The sequence below is a fragment of the Elephas maximus genome, chromosome 16 (assembly GCF_024166365.1).
Source record: "Elephas maximus indicus isolate mEleMax1 chromosome 16, mEleMax1 primary haplotype, whole genome shotgun sequence".
In the NCBI taxonomy this organism is placed as follows: domain Eukaryota; kingdom Metazoa; phylum Chordata; class Mammalia; order Proboscidea; family Elephantidae; genus Elephas; species Elephas maximus.
The window spans coordinates 70,430,832-70,453,815 of NC_064834.1; the positions used below are offsets into that span (position 1 = coordinate 70,430,832).

Below are 22,984 nucleotides of genomic sequence, written 5' to 3' on the forward strand. Positions count from 1 at the left end.
GCTGCCTGCGACCTGGGTGGAGCTCGCGCGGGGAGGGGCGGCGGGAGCGCGCGGCGCGGCCCCGCGGCGGGGAGGAGGGGCAGCGGGCTCGCCGGGGGCGGGGCGCGCGGCCGCCATCTTGGAGACGGGCAGACGGCCGGGCGGCGCCACCCCGGGCAGGCTGACAGCGCCGCGCCTAGGGGTCGCGCGCCGAGGGCGGGTTGCTGCTGTTTGTCGTCCTGTGCAAGCGTGAACCGGGAAACTCTTGCAGGCCTGTTCACTAACTACTAGTGAGAGTCCTTGCGCCGCTCGAGGCCGCAACAGCCCAAAGCACAAACTCAGAGAGAACTCAGAGACGGCCCTGGGCAATAGGGTGGGTGAGGCAGCCTTTGGTGCCCGCCTTCCTCCTCTTGGTGCTTTTTTTTTTGCTGTGGCAACTCTTTTTTTCTGGCCTCTTGCCGGAAGCCCTATGCCGTGATTTTCTCCCAGCTGGATAAGGTCTTAGCCCGCTGAGGGAGGTAAACATTTAGTTCAGGGGGCCTTTTAAACACCCCAAATTCCATTTGCTATCGTCTCAGGCACTGTGGAGGAGCGGGTTCCTAATTGAGGGGCTCACCGCCGGCCCCGCCCTTCGCCCCTGACGGCGAGAACACCCTAGTCTGGGTCGGTCTAGAATCTAGAAACTGCCAGGGAGCTGCGGCAAGGTACCTCCAGAAAATGTGTATCTAGATACCCTCAGAGAATGAAGATGGTAGGCGACAGCACAGATAAATAATTAGATCTGTAGCAACCTAAAAACCAAACCCATTGCCGTGGAGTCAATTCTGACTCACAGCGACCCTAGAGTACAGAATACAGCTGCCCTATAGAGTTTCCAAGGAGCTCCTGGTGGATTTGAACTGCCAACCTTTTGGTGAGCATCTGTAGCACTTAACCACTACCAGAGTTTCCTATAGCAACCTAACGGTCCTAAATTCTGGTGAGGAAATAGGAGAATATCCAATTTCGATGGTGAAACGTGTTTCCCTGGGGCCTAAAATGTACCTAAGAGAACTCCAGTCTTATCGGATCCTTCTACTCCACTGAAGAAAGGGTGTGTTAACAGAAGGCAGATGATTTGAAAGGAGCCTAGAAAGTGGGGAGCTGAAGGACAGGAACTGAACCCAGATTTCAATTCCTTCTTAGCAGTCTGTATTTCTCATTATGAACTAATTAACTGGCACACTGGATTGTGCATCTGGCTCTTGGGAGTTTGAGTGAACAGAAAAAATTGAGTTTCAGATCCATGGAGACCTAACCAGGGCGCTATCATTCATTCATTCATTAGCAAAAAGGGCTGCCAAGTTGTGGCTGTAATATGCAAAAATGTCTGACATGAAACTGCCTGCTTTTGAATTATTATAATTTTAGATTTGCTTTGTTTAAAATGCTGCTTGATACCAATTAAGCAGTGGCTAGAAACACTTCAGCTTTTGGTTTTTCCATCTGTGGAGGATTTAATGACTTGCAATAAAACAACTGCTCAGATTTGATTTAAAAGGACACTGTGATCTTTCTGAGGAATCTCTCCCTGGGTGGTATACATGGTTAACATGCTCCACTGCTAACCACAAAGGATGGAGGTAACAGTTTACCCAGAGGTGCCTGGGAAGAAAGGCCTGGCTACCTACTTGTGAAAAAACCAGCCGTTGCAAACCCTGTGGAGCACAGTTCTACTCTGACACAAATGGGGTTGTCACAAGTTGGGGTTGACTAGATGGCAACTGGTTTTGTGATCCTTCCAAAATGTAATTATTTTGTAATGCGAATAAGTTCACCCTCTAGATTTTTTGTGATGAGACATTTTGATACTAATAATAAGGATTTGGAAAAATGTAAAAGGCTACAGGAAGGTCTACAGAATACATCTCTATGTCAAGATTTTTTTTTTTTAAATCCCACCACCGGCAACAACACTTTCATCTCACCTGAAGGGTTTATTATTTTTAAAAAGGACACTGTGTTGTTGTTAGTTGCTGTTGGGTTGATGGCGACTCATGGCAACCCCATGTGTGCAGAGTAGAACTGAGCTCCATAGGGTGTTCAAGGCTGTGACATCTTACAAGCAGATCGCCAGGCCTGCCTTCTGAGACGCCGCTGGGTGGGTTTGAATCATCAACCTTTTGGCTAGTAGTTGAATGCTTAGCCATTTGAGCCACCTAGGGATGTTGCGAGGATATTAGGCCATGCCATCTATAAGTAGGAAACCCTGGTGGCAGTGGTTAAGTGGAACAGTGGTTAACCAAAATGTTGGCAGTTCGAATACACCAGGTGCTCCTTAAAAACCCTGTGGGGCAGTTCTACTCTGTCCTGTTGGGTCGCTATGAGTCAGAATTGACAGCAATGGATTTGGTTTTTGATTTTTATCTGTAAGTAAGAGCCCTGGTGGCGCTATGGTTAAGCGTTCAAAACGTCAGCAGTTTGAATCCACCAACTGCTCCCTGGAAACCCTGTGGGGCAGTTCTACTCTCTCCTGGCAATGAGCTCATTCGGTTTTCATCCATAAGTAATTACTGAGGGCATTGGAGGTACTGGGGTAAAAAAAGGAGATACCATCTGTCTTAGGCTGGGTTCTCCAGAGCAGCAAAACCATTTGTTATGGATTGAATTGTGTCCCCCCAAAATGTGTGTCAACATGACTAGGCCATGATTCCCAGTATTGTGTGATTGTCCACCGTTTTATCATCTGATGTGATTTCACTATGTGTTGTAAATCCTACCACTACGATGTTAATGAGGTGGGAATAGCAGCAGTTATGTTAATGAGGCAGGACTCTATCTATGAGATTAGATTGTGTCTTAAGCCAACCTCTTTTGAGATATAAAAGTGAGAAGCAAGCAGAGAGACTGGGGACCACATACTACCAAGAAACAAGAGACAAGAGTGTTCTTTGGACCTGGGGTCCCTCCACAGAGAAGCTCCTCAACTGGGGAAGGTTAATGACAAGGATTTTCCCCCGGAGCCAACAGAGAGAGAAATTCTTCCCCAGGAGCTGTAACCCTGAATTTGGACCTCTACCCTCATAGACTGTGAGAGAATAAATTTCTCTTTTTAAAGCCATCCACTTGTGATATTTCTATTATAGCAACACTAGATAATTAAGATATCAGTGAAGCATATCTATCTATCAATCTATCATCTATCTGTCTATCTAACTAGCTGCCGTCGAGTCAGCTGTGACTCATAGCATTCCTATAGGACAGGGTAGAACTGCCTCATAGAGTTTGGTTAGCTGACCTTTTGGTTAGCAGCCAAACTCTTAACCAGTGGGCCACTAGGGTTCATATATATATATATATACGTATAGGCCCTGGTGGCACTGTGGTTAGGCGTTCGGCCACTAACCAAAAGATCGGCAGTTCAAATCCACCAGCTGCTCGTTGGAAACGCTATGGGGCAGTTCTACTCTGTCCTATAGGGTTGCTATGAGTTGGAATTGACTCAATGGCTACAGGTTTGGTTTTGTTATACATATATAATATACATATGTATGTATATATAGAGAGATTTGTATCAAGAAAATGGCTCACGTGGTTATAGAGACTGGAAAGTCCCAAGTTCGTGGGTCAGGCCAGAGGCTTCTCCTGATTCACGTAACTGCAGGGGCTGATGAGCACAAGATCGGCAGGTAAGCTGCTAGCTCAAGTTCCAAGAACCAGAAGCCAGATGGAGGATTCAGAGCAAGCAAAAGCCCACAAGCATTGCAGAAAGCCCATATATATTGGATGCAAGGCACACCCCCAAGGAAACTCCCTTTAAACTGATTGGCTGTTCACAGCAGATCTCATCATGGAGGTGATCACATTATATCAGTTCTCATGGAGGTGATTACATCATTACATAGCTGCCAAACTACATCATAACTGCCAAACCATTGAGAATCATGGCCCAGCCAAGTTGACATACAACCTTAATCATCACAGTCCACCCCTTGCCAGCTTGGCACCTGTACACAACTTGGCACCTGTACAATCTCTAAATAAAGACAATTATAGTGTCATACTTACACCTAACATGATACAACTAACACAGTATAACCAAAAACTCACTAGCCGTGTTTGCATCCTGCATTTTATAAGTGAAGAAAATAAACATATTTGATGCACACATACAAGGCAGAAATGCTCATAACAATCACAGTCCTTGGTTCTGCAACTGATCACGTGGTCATAGCTGCTATTTAGAACTACCTTCTTCCACCACCCATTCCCATTCCGTATTCCCTTTACCCTTAGCAAGCACCTAAGCTGGGTGTGGTTCTTTGTCTGGTGGAGTGACCCAAACCTTCATTTCTGAAGGGTTTGGGCCATTAGTAGTGATGTTAGAATTGGGTTACTGTAGTTTTCCATTGACTTTAATCGCAGGGCTTGGTAGTACTAAGAGAAGCCCTAAAGGATCTCCTGAATTCCAGACGTATTCTTCTTTACCTCCATTATGTATTATTAATTTGATTTCTTCTTGGTAATTGGGCTCCATCACATCAGCCAATATGTATCTCCCTTCTTTGCCTGTTGATCCAGAGGCATAAGGAACCCAAAGTAGCTGGGTGGTATTCTTAGCTTCCAGTTCAATGGAATCAGTGTTATGTCTCCTGGTGGGAGCAGTCCTCCCTTTGGAACTAAGACCTCTAGTCCTGCAGAGCATAGGATCATAGGGACAGGAAGCAAAAGTTTTACAAGTGGGCCCCTAGGGGTAATAGTGAGTGGTGCCACTCCCATTTCCACCCCTTGATTCCTGGACCCATGAATCCTGGCTATTGGAGAAAGGGCACCATATATTGGAGGCTGGTTTAGAGCATATACAGCCTCCTGGAAAACATTGCCCCAACCCTACAAGGTATTGCCACCTAGCTGGCACTGTAATTGTATCTTGAGAAGGCCATCCCATCATTCTATCAAGCCAGCTACTTCAGGATGTTGGGGAAACATGGTAAGATCAGTGAATTCCATGAGCATGGGCCCATTGCCTCACTTCAGTTGCTGTGAAGTGAGCACCTTGATCCGAGGTGATGCTGTATAGGATACCATGATGGTGGATAACGCATCCTGTAAGTTCATGGATGATAGTTTTGGCAGAAACATTACACTCAGGGAAGGCAAATCAATATCCAGAGTAAGTGTGTATTCTAGTAAGAACAGAACGTTGCCCTTTCCCTGATGGAAGCAATCCAAGGTAATCAACCTACCACTAGGTTGCTGGCTGATCACCTTGAGGAGTAGTGCCATATTGGGGACTCAGTGTTGGTCTCTGCTGCTAAAAGGTTGGGCATTCACCTGTAGCCAAGTCAGCCTTGGTGAGTGGAAATCCATGTTGCTGAGTCCATTCATAACCTCCATCCCTGCCACCACAGCCACTTAGTTCATGAGCCCATTGGGCAATGATGGGAGTGGCTTGGGAATAGGATGACTGGTTTCCACAGAACATGTCATCCTATCCACTTGATTGTTAAAATTCTTCTCTGCTGAGGTCACCCTTTGGTAAGCATTCACATGAGACACAAATATCTTCTTTGTCCCATTCAGAGAGGTCCATCCACATACTTCTTCCCCATACATCCTTGTCACCAATTTTCCAAACATGTTCCTTCCAAGTCTCTGACCATCCAGCCAAACCATTGGCCACAACCCATGAATCAGTATACAATTGCACATCTAGCCATTTCTTCTTCCAAGCAAAGTGAACAACCAGGTGCACTGCTTGACGTTCTGCCCATTGGGAGGATCTCCCTTCGCCCTGTCCTTCAGGGAGGTCCCAGAAAGGAACTGTAGTGTGGCCGCTGTCCACCTTCCAGTGGTGTCTGCATATCACGCAGAACCATCTGTAAGTCAACTGATCATAAGGAACTCCCCATGAAGCCATAGGAGCCGACTGGAAGATGGAAGATAATGTGCCAGGAGTGGAGACCATGGGCATTTGGACATTTGAGGAAAAGTACTCCAGGTGTGAAGATTACGAAAACCTGGCATGTTGATGAGTTAGGGGTAGAATGATATACATGAAGCAGGAGAGGTAGGTAGGGGCCAGACCATGAAGGTCTTAAGAGTTACGCGAAGAGCTTTAGCTTTTATAAGTGCGATGGAAAACCATTGAAGAATTTTGAGCAGGAGAATGATGTGATTTGATTTACATTATAAAAACATCACTCTGGCAGAGATAGAGCAATTCTTCCCAACTATTCTCATATTAGAAAATTACAGTAATTATAGAGCTCTTTGGAGATAGACATGTATTCTAGAATGAGACTGGTGTTGCCATAATAAGGACAATATAAGATGTGCTCTTAGTTCATTGATTTAATATTATTTTCTTACTTTCAGTACACAAATTAGAAATATTCAGAACACTAGGTGGTTATTTATTTTTTTTCTATGTCTTGTAAAATTCTATGGTATCTCTGAACGTTATGCAATATGGTAGTTTACACATATACAACTGTGGTCAATAAATACGGGCCAGAACTATAGTAACTGTAAGGAACCCTGGTGGCATGGTGGTTAAGTGCTCGGCTGCTAACCAAAAGCCTGGTGGTGTGAACCCATTAGAGGCTCTGTGGGAGAGAGTTGTGGCTATCTGCTTCTGTGAAGACCACAGCCTCGGACACCCTATGGGGACAGTTCTACTCTGTCCTAGAGAGTTGCTGTGAGTTGGAACTGACTCAACAGCAACAGGTTTATAGTAAGTATGTTTCAGTTATTGCTGCTTAATGAACTACCCCAAAATCACAAACATTTATTATCTCAAGGTTTCTGTGGGTTGGGAATCTAGGCACAGCTTATCTGTGTACCTCTGGCTCAAGGTCTTGCATAAGAATGCGTTCAAACTATCTGCAAGGACTGTGATCTCTTCTGAAGACTCTATTGGGGCAAACGGGGTCTGATTCCAAGCTCATTCGTGTGGTTGTTGGCAAGCTTCAGCCCCTGCCACAAAGGCCTGTCTATAGCCATTGTGCTGGGTACTCACACCTCTCAATCCGATAACTCATGTCCTTCATTTCTGGGAATTAAAAAATTGTTTTTTGTTTTTCCTTACATTTTTTCTGTTCTTTATTCTTAGGAGGACTCTTATTATCCAGATATTGTATTTCTTTGCCTGGTACTCTAGTTTTTCTATTATTTTTCTCTCTTCTAGTTTTTATCTTTCGGAAACTCTGGTGGCGTAGTGGTTAAGAGCTACAGCTGCTCACCAAAAGGTCGGCAGTTCAAATCCACCAGTGCTCCTCAGAGACTCTATGAGGCAGTTCTGCTCTGTCCTATAGGGTCACGATGAGTTGGAATTGACTCAATGGCAACGGGTTTGGTTTGGTTTTCCATCTTTTTGGAAAATTTCCCTATATTTGTCTCCTAACTCTTCTACTGATACTTAACTCTTTCTTTTTTGTTCCCTGAATATTATTGTTCCCTGAATTTTTTTTTTTTTGGTTTAATAGCACACTGATCATGTTTCTTGGTTGTAAATTTTTATTCCTCTGAGGATACTATCGATAGTTTTTTTAAAAAAAATTAATTTTTGTTCTTCCTGCGTGGGTTCTATCTCTTCTAACTTGCCATTTCCTGTTCCTTTTGTCTTGCTTTGGTCTTTCATCTTAAAGGCCTTTCTCAGCTATGTGGTAATCCTTGGTTGCTCATATTTGAAGTCTATGAAGACTAAAATGACGGGAACTCAGAGCGTATAAGCAGGGCTTGTTTATTATGAACTTAATTATGGAGTCATTTGGCTGAGCCATTCTTATTGGGAAAACCTGATTTCAATATCTCTAGGTCTTTTGTTCCCATTCTACAGGGAAGTGTCTTCCAATCTCCTGCCCAGAGTTTGAAGACCTAGCTGCTAGTGTTCTTGGAGCCAAATGGGGAAATCAGGCTGAGGATTGGGGAAGAAATTGTTCCATTATTCAGTAAGTACATACTTAGTTAATCTTACATCTGTTTTACCCTCTCCAGAAGGAAGAAAAAAAAAGCCTAGTATTATTCCAAGGAGGTGGATAGTCAGTAGTCCAGTTACACAGAGTTGAGGAGAGGACCCGATTCCTTCTTAAACAGACTTTCAACCAATTCTCCTAAGTATTGAAAATCTCTCTGCAGATTCATTGCTACTTCTAGAAGGGCCTGATGCCATCAGGTCATAAGCCTATGGTGTAGATGGCTATGAGTGGAAATTGACTCAACAGCAATGTTTTGTTTTTTTTTTTTTCGGTATGGTGCAGATCAAGTTGCCTTTGGACTTACCCCACTTCTGGTTTGCTAAATTATCTACAACGTGTCTATCTTTTTTGTGGCTTCCAAAATCTTGTTGCTATCTAATCCTCTCCCATTCTCCTCATCCTTATGGGTTTATGCTTTTAAAAAAGAAATCCATATTTGTGCTTTCAGCATGGTGTCAAGAGGAAGCAATGAAGATTCATCTGTTCAATCTGACATCTTTCCCCAGAAGTTACTCCTGTTTTTTTATTCCTACTGCAAGCACTCCAATTTGAACTATCATCATTGCTCACTTGGTCCACTGCAACAGCTGGCCAACTGCTCTTCCTACGTATAGGCTTGCTCTTTTCTTAACCATTTTATCACACTGAAGTCAGCATGAACTTTCTACAGAACAAATATTATTTCCTCTTTAAAAAAGAAACCCAAACCCATTGCCATCGAGTTGATTCTGACTCATAGAGACCCTATACAATAGAGTAGAACTGCCTGCCCCATAAGGTTTCCAAGGCTGTAATCTTTGCAGATGCAGACTGCCATACCTTCCTCCTGCGATTATTTCTCTACCCTCCCTTAAATCCTTTATTGGTTCCCTATTGCTCTTAACCTATAAGACCCTGCACCATCCGGCCCTTGTCTACTTTTCATCCATATCTCCCAACTTTTTCTCAAAAGCTTATTTGTCTCCAGCCGTTACTATACCTCTGTTTCTCTTGAAATCCAAATATGGTGTCTCAGAACAACCCTGCATACTGTTCCTTTATCTGAAATGGTCTCTTACCTCTTCCTATAACCCCACCCCGCTAAGTTTTTCCAGTTAACTTCAACTCTTTATCTTTGAGGTCTCAATTTCAATTTTTCCTCTTCAGGAAAGGCTTTCATGTCATCCCAGACTAGGTAGGTTCTTTGTTGATGGTCTGATTGTTCAGAATATTTGCTACTTCACCCTATGGAAGGGTTATACCTCCCTCCCCTCATGATGTATTTCATGTAACACACTTTGGGAAATTCTACAGTATAACACTCACCACACATTTGTTTATACATGCTTAGTTGTCTGTCTTCCCAACTAGACTGTAAGCTCCAGGAAGGAAGTGTCTCGCTCTTACACATCATTGTATCCTGTGTGTTTAGCACATTGCTCCCCACCCCCCAAAAAAGCATGCTAGTTACAGAATTAATGAATAAAGTTAGGTTCTATATAGATGCAAACAGCTTGGGGGGGGGGTTGGGGCCAGAGCCAGGAAAGTCTCATTATTTCAAGGTTTCTCTTGGGGGTCTCTTTTGAGCTTCTTCCCCCCATATTCCAAGAAGCTGAAAGACTGCTTATCTGTTATTAATAGTTCTATCTACTCTGTCCTATAGGGTCGCTGTGAGTCGCAGCCGACTCAACGGCAATGGGTTAATCTCTAAATATATGAAAGATAACAATTAGATCCAAGTTATTCACAATCCACTTTGGATTGAATTATCCAAACTACTGTGTAGATTTATATACAAAAAAATTTATACACAAAGCTATTTAAAAAGTCACACCCTCCCCCTAAATTTCAACCACCTGGTTTCTCTTTTAAACAATTTTTCTCTCCCTATGGCTTAAAAGGAAACCGTGCTGGTGTAGTGGTTAAGGGCTATGGCTGCTAACTAAAAGGTCGGCAGTTTGAATCCGACAGGCGCTCCTTGGAAACTCTATGGGGCAGTTTTACTCTGTCCTACAGGGTCGCTGAGTTGGAATCGACTCCACGGCAGTGGGTTTGGTTTTACGGCTTAAAAACTTCTAAAGCTTTACAGTTTCTATTCCTGGGCGAGGTACATGTGGGTGCAAGAGTGGGTGAGTTTGGCTCGTAGTTTGTTGCGAATTGCCAACAATCCTCCCTCTTCCTCTGCCATCAGAGGGCTGGCAGCAATCTGCCACCCGCGGCATTCCGCCCTTTCTTCAAAACCTTTGCCAGTTGAACACTCCCGTTAGTACAGGAAGCCCAGCGCGTCCCTGGCAATCCGTGACTTCCAGTTCGTGCACTGATTCAGTACGGGCAAGGCTCACTCTCCCACGCTCCTGCACTGGCCCCGGCCCTGGCCCCGGCCCTGGCCCTACAGCTCCACCCTGCTTCGGCAGTCGTGCAGCGTGTCACGTGCAAGATTCGGGCGTGAAGGCCACGCCGCCATGTTGATCTCTGGCGGCGCCCGCTAGGTGAAGGAGGAGGGCCGCTGACCAGCCGCCGGGATTTCCGGCGCCCGTGCGCAAGTGCGGAAGTGAGTCGGCCCCGAGTGTGACTGGTTTCCGGTTGGCGGTGGGCACCGGCTACACGGCGACGTGTAACGGACGGTGGGCCGCAACCATGGCAGAAAGGAAACCTAACGGTGGCGGTGGTGGCTCCTCCACCTCCTCGTCGGGCACCAACTTACTCTTCTCCTCCTCAGCTACGGAGTTCAGCTTCAACGTGCCCTTCATCCCAGTCACCCAAGCTGCAGCTTCCCCGGCTTCCTTGCTCTTGCCAGGAGGTAGTAAAGGGAGGGGAGGATCCCCTGGGACGAGTGTGTGTGTGTGGTGGAGGGGAAGGAAGGAGGGCGTGGAGTGACGAGGAAGGAACCCTCTCTCGTTTCCGACTTGTCCAGAGTTCGCATTCCACAGATCTTTTTTGAATACGGTAAAAATGGCATGGCGCAGTGGTCAAGAGCTTGGTAGTTCAAATCCACCAGCCTCTACTTAGAAACCCTATGGGACAGTTCTACTCTGTCTTACCGGGTCGCAATAAGTCGAAATCAAGGGGTTTTGGTTAACAGGTTGCAATTTAGGTTCAGGAATGCTCAGGGTACAATTCTATCAGGACAGCCTCTGCTCAGCCGTACCCACAGGCATGCCCCTCTCGGCCCCTTGGCCTCTGCTGTGCTCAGGCAAGTCTTACAAAGCTCTTTTAGCTCTGTTGATAAGTGCCCGGAAGCACCCTACTCTGCCACGAAGCCTCCTGCCCTGAGGCAGTCAGCTCCCTTGCTCAGTGGGATGAGCCCGCAAACCTCCTGCCAGTCTCCTGGTTCTGCTGCTCCTGCTGCCACTGTTTCTGTGCTGCTGGTTCTCACAGTCTTGCCATTCGGTGCTACAGCTCTCTGTCTCTGTCTCCTGGGTCTGAGAACATCTCAGTGCAGGGATCCTAGGTTCAAAGGGCGCGCTCTGCTCCGGCCTCTTCGTGGTAGTAAGGTACCCTCTCTGCTCTGGGAAAGGCTCTCTTTTAAGCCTAGTGGGATGGCAAAACGGACCAATACCCTAGTTAGGATTCCATACACCTTATTTGCATGGTCCCACCCCCACAAGGATGCCATGCATCTTATTTACATTATTAGCAAGCTGTCCAATCCCGTTGGTGGGCCGCAAGCACTAATTTTCATAGTCCCACCCAGTCTTTTGGTGAAAGTTATGAGACCGTGGTGAGGAAGACCATATAAAAGCCATCCATCGCACTGCAAATACCTACAGTGTGCGAGATGCTGCCAGGGGATGCAGATAAACAGTGCCCCTCCCCCGGGAGCCCACGATCTAGAAGAGAGACAGACCAAACCCAAAACCAAACCCATTGCTGTCAATTCCAACTCATAGTGACCCTACAGGGCAGAGTAGAACTGTCCCACGAGGTTTCAAGAAGTAGACTGCAATATCTTTCTCCCACAGAGCAGCTGGTGGATTTTAACTCCCACCTTTTTGGTTTAACATTTGAACGCTTAATTACCGTGCCATCGGGGCTCCTAGAAGAGAGGCACAGACATGTAATATCTGCAAAGTAGAAATACAGAATGCATTCTTCATCTTCCAAGACAATATATTCTGCTAAGAAACTTTTTGTTGTTCGCTTAGGCCCTCACTCCTATGTGTTCCTGTTCCTCTTTGTTCATATCTTTATTATCGTCTATAGAGATTGCAAGGAGCTTTGGTGGTACAGTGGTTAAGCGCTCAACTGTTAACTGAAAGGTTGGTGGTTCGAACCCACCAGCCACTCCGTAGGAGAAAGAGGTTGCAGTCTGCTTTTGTAAAGATTTACAGCCTTGGAAACCCTTTGGGACAGTTGTGCTCTGTCCAGTTGTTGCTAGGTGCCATCAAGTTGGTTCTGACTCACAGCAACTCTGTGTACAACAATGAAACACTGCTCGGTCCTGTGCCATCCTCATAATCATTGTTATGTTTGAGCCCATTGTTGCAGCCACTGTGTCCATTTCATTGAGGGTCTTCCTCTCTTTTGCTGACCTTCTGTTTTACCAAACATGATGTCCTTCTCCAAGGACTGGTCCCTCCTGGTAACATGTCCAAAGTACGTGAGATGAAGTCTCCCCATCCTCACTTCCGGGGAGCACTCTGGATGTATTTCTTCCAAGACAGGCTTGTTTGTTCTTCTGACAGTCCGTGGTATGTTCAGTATTCCTCGTCAACATCATAATTCAAAGGCATCAGTTCTTCAGTCTTCTTATTCATTGTCCAGCTTTCGCATGCATACCCTGTCCTAGAGGGTCACTATGAGTCAGGATGGACTCGAGAGCAATGAGTTTAAGGTGATGGCTTTTTTTAACGATTATTTGGCATAACCAGTGCATAGTGTGTAGGAGCACAGAATTTCTGGATTCTAGTCCTGGCCTTGCCAGTAACTTGCTATGTGACCCCAGGCATGTTATTTTACCTCTCTGTGCTTTCAGTTTCCATATATGTGCAGACTCACAGGGCTGTAATGAGAAATTATTTCTGTAAAGCAATGTCTTACCTGGCTCATAGTGTTACATAGTGTTTGTAAGATAAACTTGTCTACCTTCCCATTTCAACTGTGGACTTCTTAAAGCTTGCAGCTTTGACTTAATTACCTTTTTATTTCTAGTATTTTGTTTAGTGCCCAGCACATAGATCCTCAGTAAATGCTGAATGTACCAGTAAATAATTTATTTTTGCTTGAAGGACTAGGGAAAGTTTCCTAGAGAAGTGAGGAGAAGCAGACTGGGGCATCAGGGTTCCCCTTCATACATGAAAGGTCCACTTCTCTTGTGTTGTTTCTTCTTGGTGCCTATTGTCACCTGACATTTGCATTGATTTGTTTGTTTTATCCCACTAGAATGTAAGCTTCATGAGAGCAGGGACTTCGTTTTATTCACTCTTCCTTCCCCAGTGCCTAGAATAGTACCTGGCGTGCTAACCGTGGACCAGTTAGTCAATAGATATTTGTTGAACAAATGGAAAGACAGGAGTCAGAAATACGTATGTTGTGCTTTGGCATCGTGTCTGCCTTCAGGCACTGCCTTTCCGGCGAAGGACCAGTCTGGCTGGAGCAGAATGCCATGGGAGGTTGCAGGAAGAAGGAAGATCATACCTGGGGTTTCACATCATCCTTCTGCTTCACAAACGTTGTCTTGTTTCATACCCCTTTTCCTTGCTATATCATATTCGTGTGTGTTGCTTTCTACTAATGCTAAACATTTTCATTGTCAGCTATGTGGATAACTGCCATAACTGGCTTTAAAACTCTTGTTTCTTAGAAACAGAGCTTGTATTTTTGTGAGGAAATTACAAGATTTTAGAATGAAAATTCTGCAACAGGTATTTTTCCATCTCTAAAAAAAGGGGTTTCATAGTTAGAAAGCCATTCAGGAAACTTCCAGAGACAAAAGAAGACCCTGTCTCACTGGAAGCAACAGTTAATCCTATCATTGAAAGAGACGCATAGGAAGCAATTTCCTTCGTTCAGCACACATGGATCGAGCAGCTTCCATCTGCTGGGCCCTGTGATAGATGCTAGGGAGACAAAGCAGAGCAGACAGCCCTGCCCTCAGGGGCCGCGCGGTGTACGGGTGTACAGACATACCCCGCTGTGTCGGCAGTCACGGGGCAGTTGATAGCAGCTACACGGGAGTTGAAAGACTGCTGTGAAAGCTGTGGTCTCAGGCTGGCCAGCGGGGTGAGGACTTCCTTAGGCCTTCAGAACCTGCTGAGGAACTGATGCTTGAGCTGAGTGCTGAAGGATGCATAGAAATTAGGGAGCCTAGGAGACAGTGTTTGTAAAAGTCTGCGGATTTGGGAGTTGGTGGTGGATGGTATGGACAGGGATGGGTGACACACAGATACGTTCCCCCTCCTCTTTCCTTTTCCTCTCCCTCTCCAAGTACATCCATGTGACTGGAGTTTGTTTAGGGGCGTGGCTCTTGCAAGGGGAAGCTCATGTGGCAGATGGGGACTGAATCACTAAGGCCTCACTGGTAGTATGGTAATACTGAGGAGTCTGTAGTTCATCTTGTACGTGTGGAGGAGCCTTCGAAGGATTTGAAACAACGCAGTGATACTCACGGTTTGTTTCAGAGAGACTGGAGAATGGGTTGCACGAGAATAAGGTCAACTGGAGTAAGGCTGATTGTGGCAAGATTGGTCTGGAGTCTGGAGGCTGTTGTGGAGTCAGGCAGGAGCAGACAGCACTTGGCCCCAAGTCAGCCTCATTGGGTCTGAGGAACAGGGAGCAGGTGTGAGAGATTTTAGACTATAAAATTGTTGGGGCTTAATGAGTCAGTAGAGGCCAGACTGTCAGCTCTCTAAGCACAGCAGCCCCTTCTGCCTTGCTCCGTCTAAGCCTCAGTACCTAGCGCCATGCTTGGCACATATAAGTGTTTCCTGAATGAGTATCTGAGTGACTAAATGAAGGGTGTGAGAGTGAGGGAGGAGATCTGAGAGACTGGAGATTCCTGCTTTGAGTGTCTGGGTGCATATCGGCAAACGTCCATTGAGGTAGGGAGATGTGGTAAAAGGAGCAGATGGGGTGGGGGCAGTTAGGATGCTAAATTCAGTTTTAGGCTTGCTAAGTTTGAGGCATATGTGGCTGAGTCTGTCAGGAATGCTGAGGAAGTAGGTGGAAAGTAGGATTTGGAGCACATGAGAACAGTTTAGGTCGGGGATAGAGTTGGGAGTGTCTCAGAGCATACAGGTGCTGATTAAAGTTGTGGTTAGATGTGGTATGTGTTGGTGTATAATTAGAAAGTGCCCCTGATGTGAGGCTAATGGTATGTTGAGACCAGTATTTCATTTGTAATTGATGCCAGTCAGAAAAAAAAGTGTCTTGGATCAGGTTGATCTTTCTGTATAGGATGAAAGATGTCACAGAGGTTTTTTTCCTACGCTTGTAATGGTTGGGGGACGAACTAAGAACCACAGATGAGCCCAAACGAGGTTCTAGTGACTGAACAGAGAGGGTATGCACTGGAAGTGGAAGACTGACTGATACAAGCTTGTGCAGGAAGAGATATTTCCGTTCCAAAGGAACAACAGAGAGGAACATTTTGAATAGTGGCGGATCTTAGTTCACTTGATGTGTGTGAGATATAATGGGAGCAACCTAGCAGCACAAGCCAGAATCTTCCTTCCTAGTGGCCTCCTTCAGCAGAGTCAAGCAGGAGCTGGGAGCTTGAAAGCAGACATCCCCTGGCTGGTCTTCAAGGGCAGGAACCATAGAGTACCTGTGTGCTGGGCTTGAGTCCAGCCTGCTGGTGGACCGCATGCCACCAGCAGATAAGAGGGAATGAGTCATGAGAAGGACAAGATGAGGAGGAGGAGGAGGGTGAAAGTTAAAACAAACTAAGCGCTCCTAAAAGTGAGGTGGACTTTTCAGGCTGCCAAGAAGGAAAAATACATGTTTTATAACTTGGGATTGGAACAGACAATAAATACTTCAGTATTGATGATACCCATGGTGACGATTAAGTCGGGGAAAGAGAAATGAAGAGAACCCCCAGGTGACATTTCTAGGTATTTGACATTCTGTAACGACTAATGTCCACCTGTGGTATTGTGTGATTTTAGGGTTGGCAATTAGTGGTTGACCCACTTTGCCTTGGGAATGCAAATACCACGTATTCACTTGCACAATAAGTGCTTTGTAGGTGAGAGCCCTGACAACACCCCTTCTTGTCTGTAGAGTTAACATCCGTACTCCAGTTTCTTGTCCGTACTCTAGAAAGAAATTTATGTCTATTCAGGTAGTGGAATAACATTTGTATTATTTCTTACCAGGAAAAAAAAAAAGCATTCAAAAATAATTTATAAATATAGTAGGGGTAGATTTTGTTTCTATTGTAATAAGCCTCATCTTTTTTTTATGGTTATATAGAAATACTAATTAAAAAAGTATGAGAGGGTTAGTGCAAAATGTTAATAGTCTGGGAGGTGGGCTTATGAGTGAATTGTAATTTTCCCTCCTTTTGTTTTTTTATTATCCATATTTTGTAGTTTTTCTTTTTAACTGTCATTTGTTTTTTCTGTAGTACAGAAATACAAGTTGGTAAAACTAGGAGGTAAAATTGCTAGATCCGCCTTGTGAACTCATATCCACAGAATGATGCAGGGAGTATACTTTGAACCATTTGCTCTCCTTTTCTAGAGGATTCCACGGATGTCGGTGAGGAGGACAGCTTCCTTGGTCAGACTTCTGCTCATACGTCTACCCCACAGACATTTAGTTACTTCTCTCAGGTATCAAGCAGCGGTGACCCTTTTGGAAATATTGGGCAGCCACCATTAACAACTGCAGCAGCACCGGTTGGACAGTCACCGTTCTCTAAACCCACAACTGCTCTCCCTTTTACAACTGGATCCCAAGATGTGTCGAATGTATTTTCACCGTCCGTTTCGAAGGCTCAGTATGGTGCTCCACCTGCGCCGCAGATGGGAGTAAATGCTTACCCGCCTTCTCAGCAGAGTGGTCTCCCTCCTTCACATTTTGGGAGCCCACCCCCAGGAGCACCCCAGCAAGGATACAATCCATATCGCCATACTCCTGTCAGCAGCAGGGCTAATCCTTATCTTACACCACCACAGCTGCAGCAGTGCCAGACACCTGGCCATCCCACCCCCCCGCCACCCGCTGGACCCCCTGTTCAGACGTACCAGATTCCTCCTGGATCTTTGCCACCGGTATGGAGACAGGTTTTTATATGCTAATCATTCACTCTTAGTTTTTCTCTCTCACTGTAGCCTGTTTTTAAAAATGCCCTGTATTTTATAATTTGTGTGGTGACATTATTTTCAGAGGATATTCTGTGCAAGCTGCATGCCTTGAAGTAGCCATTTTCTTAAAGGTAGCTCATTGTTTTGTTGTATTGTACTTAGGGTGACTGTGAGTCCGAACCGACTTGACGGCCCCTAATAGCAACAGAACTCATTGGGTGGTTCAGTTTCTCTCTCTCTCTCTTTTTTTTTTTTTAAGTAAATAGACTTTAATTTTTAGAGCTGTTTTAGGGTTACAGAAAAATTGAGCCAAAGTACAGAGAATTCCTGTATTAGCCCTACCCCAACAGTTTCCCTATTACTAACATCTCACATTGATGTGGTATATTTGTTACAATTGATAAAGATGGTTCACATTTTATCTTAATTTATATCACCTATTTATTGAAGTAAAAGGAGCCCTGGTGGGGCAGTGGTTAAGCACTCAGCTGCTAACCAAAATGTTGGCAGTTCAAATCTACCAGCCTGTGGCAGTCTGCTTTGGTAAAGATTACAGCCTTAGAAACCCTATGGGGCTGTTCTACTGTGTCCTGTAGAGTTGCTGTGAGTCAGAATTGACTTGACGGCAATGAGCTTGGTTTATTTATTGAAGTAGTAATTGATTTTAATGAGTAAGCTACCTGCCAATACTTCCGGATAATGATAATAAATGTTGTCTAGGTGCACGTGAGAGTAGAAATAATCACTGTCTTAACAGACTGCCAGTTTCTCATCTTATAATCGCACAATTTAATCAAAACACTCAATTACACAGGCTAAAATTGATTACTTCAGTACTTTCTCTTATTTATATCTATGGGGCTTGAACCTAGACAGCCAGACTCTGTCTCGGGGGCGATGGGACAGTGTTTGCGTTGGGCATGTTTTTGGAAGTGCCCATATGCTTTTTTCTGAACTGATAACTCAGCTGAATTCAAAACAGGAATCAACTGAGTTGAAGAAGGGAAAAGGTTAAAAGGAAGAGTTAAGAACCCAACCCAGTGTTTTTCTAGTATAAATAACCCTTTGATGTACATCCTTGTAGGTAAATTTTTGCTTATTATAATAATTATTCCTTAGGATAAATTCTTAGAGATGGAATGACTGGGTTTAGGTGTGTATACATTTTAAAGGTTAAATAAATCGTGGGCAATATATTGCTAGATGGGTATCTATCAAGTTGTTAGTTTACACTGCCATCAGCGTGAGGAAGTCCTGTTCTCTTTGCCACTGCTTTTGAGTTTTTTTTTTTTTAATTTTAATTGTTTTGGGGCCTAGTTATTAAACTAAATAACAAAAAAACTCATTGCCATTGATTTGATTCTGACTCATAGTGACCCTATAGGACAGAGTAGAACTGCCCCATAGGGATTCCAAGGAGTGGTTGGTGGATTTGAACTGCCAGCTTTTAGTTAGTAGCTGAGCTCTTAACCACTGAGCGACCAGGGGCCCATTAAATTAAATAGTTGTTCAGAGATGTATCTGGGGTAATTATTACTTTTGTCAGTTTGGGTCAGAAGCATACACAAAGTTGTTCATTTGGACGATCATGACGGTCTTCACTTTTTGTCCCCGCCCAGAGTCCTCCTTCGGTGCAATCAGCCTTGCCCCCACCATCGCAGCAGCAGCTACTGGCTAGACCTGCAGGCCCCTCGGTCCAAGCACCACCTCCTTTTCTACTTCAAAACCAGTATGAACCTGTTCAACCCCACTGGTTTTACTGCAAGGAAGTAGAATACAGACAATTGTGGATGCCTTTCAGCGTGTATGACTCTTTGAATCTTGAGGAAATCTATAATTCAGGTAAATACTGATGGTGCATTGTCTTGTGTCTGATTTTAGGACGAGAAGAGACGAAGACAGTTTATCCATGGCCTAGTTTTTGTGAATGTCAGATTGGTTAATCCTTGTAGACCCCAGCAGATTCTGTACCTTAAAGTGGTGCTATTATATTAATGTAAGTCCTGATATATCTGAGCAAGCTATTGGAAGAAATGGTTTAGTAATTTCTTTCTTTATTTAAATGTGTTTTAAATCAGAAAATAGAGTAACTCATATCCCAGGTTTTGTTTTGTTTTCAGTTTTTCTATTTCCCTTATTTGTAGTTATGGGCCATTTATAAGAGCATTTTCTGTGGAACTCTTGTTTCTGGAGAGGCTGTGTGAAGAAATTGTCCCATGTTCAGATGAGTTTTGGTAGTGCTGCTTACTACCTCCACAGGGCATGTTAAGGCTCGGAGAAGTCTTGCAGTACAGAAATACGCTTCTTGTCAGTGATCACTGGACTTCAAAACAAATTACCTATTAATATCCCTTAGAAACATATTTCATGGAGTACTGCTATAGGTAGATATTACTCTATTGAGTGGAAAAAAAAAATCTACCAGTTAATTGAATTATTTTATAATCATGTTTTTAAATTTTGGCCCTGGCTATTTCTTTTCTACTTAAGAGTCACAGTTTTGAGCAGATTAATTTGAAATTTATATTTTAAGACTAAAATGAGCTTAGTTCTTTGTCTTTAAGGATGGGCTGGTCACCGTAGTCATTTATTATTTCTGAATGTGCTTTGTGACTGTTGGGCTAAGATGGAGACTTTGTGCTCTAGTCCAGCCAGACCCCGAGAGTGTGGTTCTAGGGACAGATGGAGGGCGTTACGATGTTTACCTCTATGATCGGGTGAGGAAGCCCGTATACTGGGAAGAGGAGCCGGCCGAAGTGAGGCGCTGCACTTGGTTCTACAAGGGGGACACGGATAGCAGATTTATTCCCTACACCGAGGAGTTTAGTGAGAAACTAGAGGTACGTGTGCTTTACTCCTTTGTGCGTTTGTTTAAAAGATCCTAAGCCCAGTGTACACAGGAGCCTCATGTAACACCACTCATTATGGAGTTGACTTTTTTATAAGAGGGACTGTCTTGCTCCTCACAAAGAAGATGATTTTTTAAGTGGTGCTGTCATTCATGAGGGGCCCTGGGGTGCACTGTCGAAGAGCTTGGCTGCTAACCAAAAGGTCGGCGGTTCCAATCCACCAGCAGTTCCTTGGAAACCCTATACAGAGGTTCTTCTGTGTCCTGTGGGGTTGCTATGAGTCAGAATTGACTCGATGGCAGTGGGTTTTGGGATTTGGTCACTCATGAGTGTAGCAGGGACTTTTCTGTCTTGAGGCCTCAGTGTTTAAAGATAGACTGTATTTTGCTGGAGTGCAACACAGACCTAATAAGGTTCTTGTATCAAAACTTCAAAAGAACTTATGCTGCTGGCATTTGTTGGCAACAAATGCCAAGCATATGGCCCTTTTTCAAATTAATAATTCAGTAAAAGGCCTGAAATTAGCCTCTGTGGTTCGAAAAATAAGTATAAAACAGAATAGGTGCTAATGTCATGAGACTTAATAGCCATCTTAAGACTGGTGTTTTATATAACTGTTTTAATTTCTTGTGATAATTATACAGTAAAACCTGTGACGGCCGGAACCTGTGTAAGGCAGAAGCCTGTCAGTGAAGGAAATCTCGAATATTATCCACCAAAAAGAGCCTTAGAAAATTGGCAAGTCTTGTGAGACCTGGAAACACAAGACAATCCCATTGAGTTCTGGCTGTCATAGGTTTTACTGTATTTAGTAGCTGTGTATTAATTATTTGAAATAAGTTAAATCACTTCAGCCGTATACATGGAAAATAAGATATAGCATTTTAGCTAACTGTTACTTAATGTAGTTATTAAAACTTGTGTAACCAACACTAACATTAAACATTAAAACAGCACTTACGTTAGCATTAAAAGGGGCCTTTGAAACGTTAATCATCTCTAGATACACATTTTCAGTAGCCTCAAGCAAGGCCTAGGCCTTGTGTTCTGTTTAGGAACTAACAGTTCAAGTATCATTAATTACTAGTTTTTTTTTTCTTTAAAGAATAATTATTAGAAATAAATTCAATCAGTTTTTTAAATCAAACTGCTTTTTTTTTTTATATTGTTTTAACATATTTTTTCAGCAATTATAACAGCAGACCTTTTTGTGAGGTATTTCGCCTTTTAAAAAAAATTCTATAAATGCAATTTTTTAGGAGTTATCAATTGTTCCTGCTCTGGAATATAAGCTTTATAGTAGTAACTATAAAATATTATTCTGTAACCAAACCAATACTGAAAGATGAGTGTTGGTCTGAAGTAAAGACAGGTTAGTTGAGACTGAGTTAATTGAAAAAGAGGCTGTTGAAAACAGGGACTTCATTGTTTTTAATTTCACCCTATAGTTACGTTGAGATTTAGTGTACACATACTTGATATTTGTCAGAGACGGCGGTGTTCTGGTAAACCAGCTATCTAGGAAAAAAAAAGTCCCTGACCTATAGCATTTGTGTATTTCTGTGGTGTAAGTATTCCCACCATGACCAATTTTAAGCTACCAACGTGACGTCACAGAACATGGAGTTGGGAAGAGATGTGTGATGGGCTCTTGTGAGCCGGTAGGAGCCTGCTCTAACACACCACTGCAGACAGGTCCGTGGGACAGCCCTCACCTGACAGTGTGTTATTTATGTTGGTAGTTTCTGTTTCATTTAAAACATTTATTTCACAATATGTCATGGTCAGGACCCACAGTTTGAGAAGCACTAATTTAGAGCACACACAGAACCCAGTCAAAAGAAGGCATAATTAGTTTTGTTCTTACAAATACAAAATGTTAGGAGGCACCAGTCTTTGAAAAGATTAGTTATTTAAAGTAAAAAAGAATAAAGGAATAATCTGTAGCTTAATTTTGGAGCCCTGGTGGCACAGTGGTTAAGAGCTCAGGCTGCTAACCAAAAGGTTGGCAGTTTGAATCCACCAGCTGCTCCTTGGAAATCCCATAGGGCAGTTCTACTCTGTCTTATAGGGCCACTGTGAGTGGGAATCAACTCGATGGCAATAGCTTTGGCTTTTTTTTTTTTTTTTAAAGCTTAATATTAGACCTGAATGGATGAGTGGATGATCGAATACTGTAATTTTTGGTGCCTTTGGTAGGAGTGTGCTGAAGCTATAATGTCCCAAGGCCGAATGTTTAGTCTTATCTTGAAGATGAACTATATACTTTCGAGGCTAAGCAGTATCTAAAAGTATATGCTGTAACTTCAAGGTATTTGATCATAGATGGGCAACATAGGCTTTGGGGGTGGGATAGCTGTCCATATACTGACCATCTCAAGAGGACATGGCTGTTCTTAACCTAGAGAGGCCTTAACTCCTGTTCAGCCTTTTTCATGAAACCCAGAGCAGAGCATGGGAGAGGCTGAGCTGGTTAGGAAGTGAGAACCAGATGGTTTAACATGTAAAGATTTTCCAGCCTCGATAGCTCCAGAAGTCTGGATTCCATGAAAATCTGAAATTCTTTCCCACATTTTCCCCCTTTTGATCAGGATTCTGCTATAGAATCTTGGATCCAAATATTCAGTAATGATACCTGGGTATCACGTGGTCTTGTTTTTAAATATAAATATGTTTAAAAATAAAAAAATCCAAATCAGGAGGAGGGTCAAATGGACAGAGGCCGATGAAGAGGAATCGTTCCTGAATGATTGCCCAGGAGACAAAAAGAAACACTTCTTTTGGTGACATGGTTGTCAAATAATCACTGTTACCATACACACACACAAATTACTTGGACAGTAGGTATGCCAGTGTTGACAGAGTGTTCAGCACTCTGTGGTGAACCCCTCCCCAGGAGATCCTTAGATTTTTGCCTAATGCAAAACGAAAGTAGTATATCTAGAGGAAGAGGAAGAAAATGGTTGAG

The 22,984-nt window shown here is 43.8% G+C and overlaps 1 protein-coding gene across 5 annotated transcripts in view; it reads left to right on the top strand.

Moving 5' to 3' along the window:
• The first annotated feature begins 10,477 nt into the window (after positions 1–10,477).
• The window catches only part of SEC23IP (SEC23 interacting protein), a 46,770-nt gene continuing 34,263 nt past the window's right edge, over positions 10,478–22,984 (top strand). For all 5 annotated transcript variants that reach the window (XR_007513440.1, XR_007513441.1, XM_049855230.1 and 2 more), the window contains exons 1-4: positions 10,478–10,716; positions 16,602–17,134; positions 18,787–19,009; positions 19,814–20,007. Coding sequence is in view for 3 of the 5 variants with exons in the window: in XM_049855230.1 (XP_049711187.1) it covers positions 10,554–10,716; positions 16,602–17,134; positions 18,787–19,009; positions 19,814–20,007 (1,113 nt within the window). In the remaining 2 variants the exon portion in view is untranslated. The remainder of the gene's footprint in view (positions 10,717–16,601; positions 17,135–18,786; positions 19,010–19,813; positions 20,008–22,984) is intronic.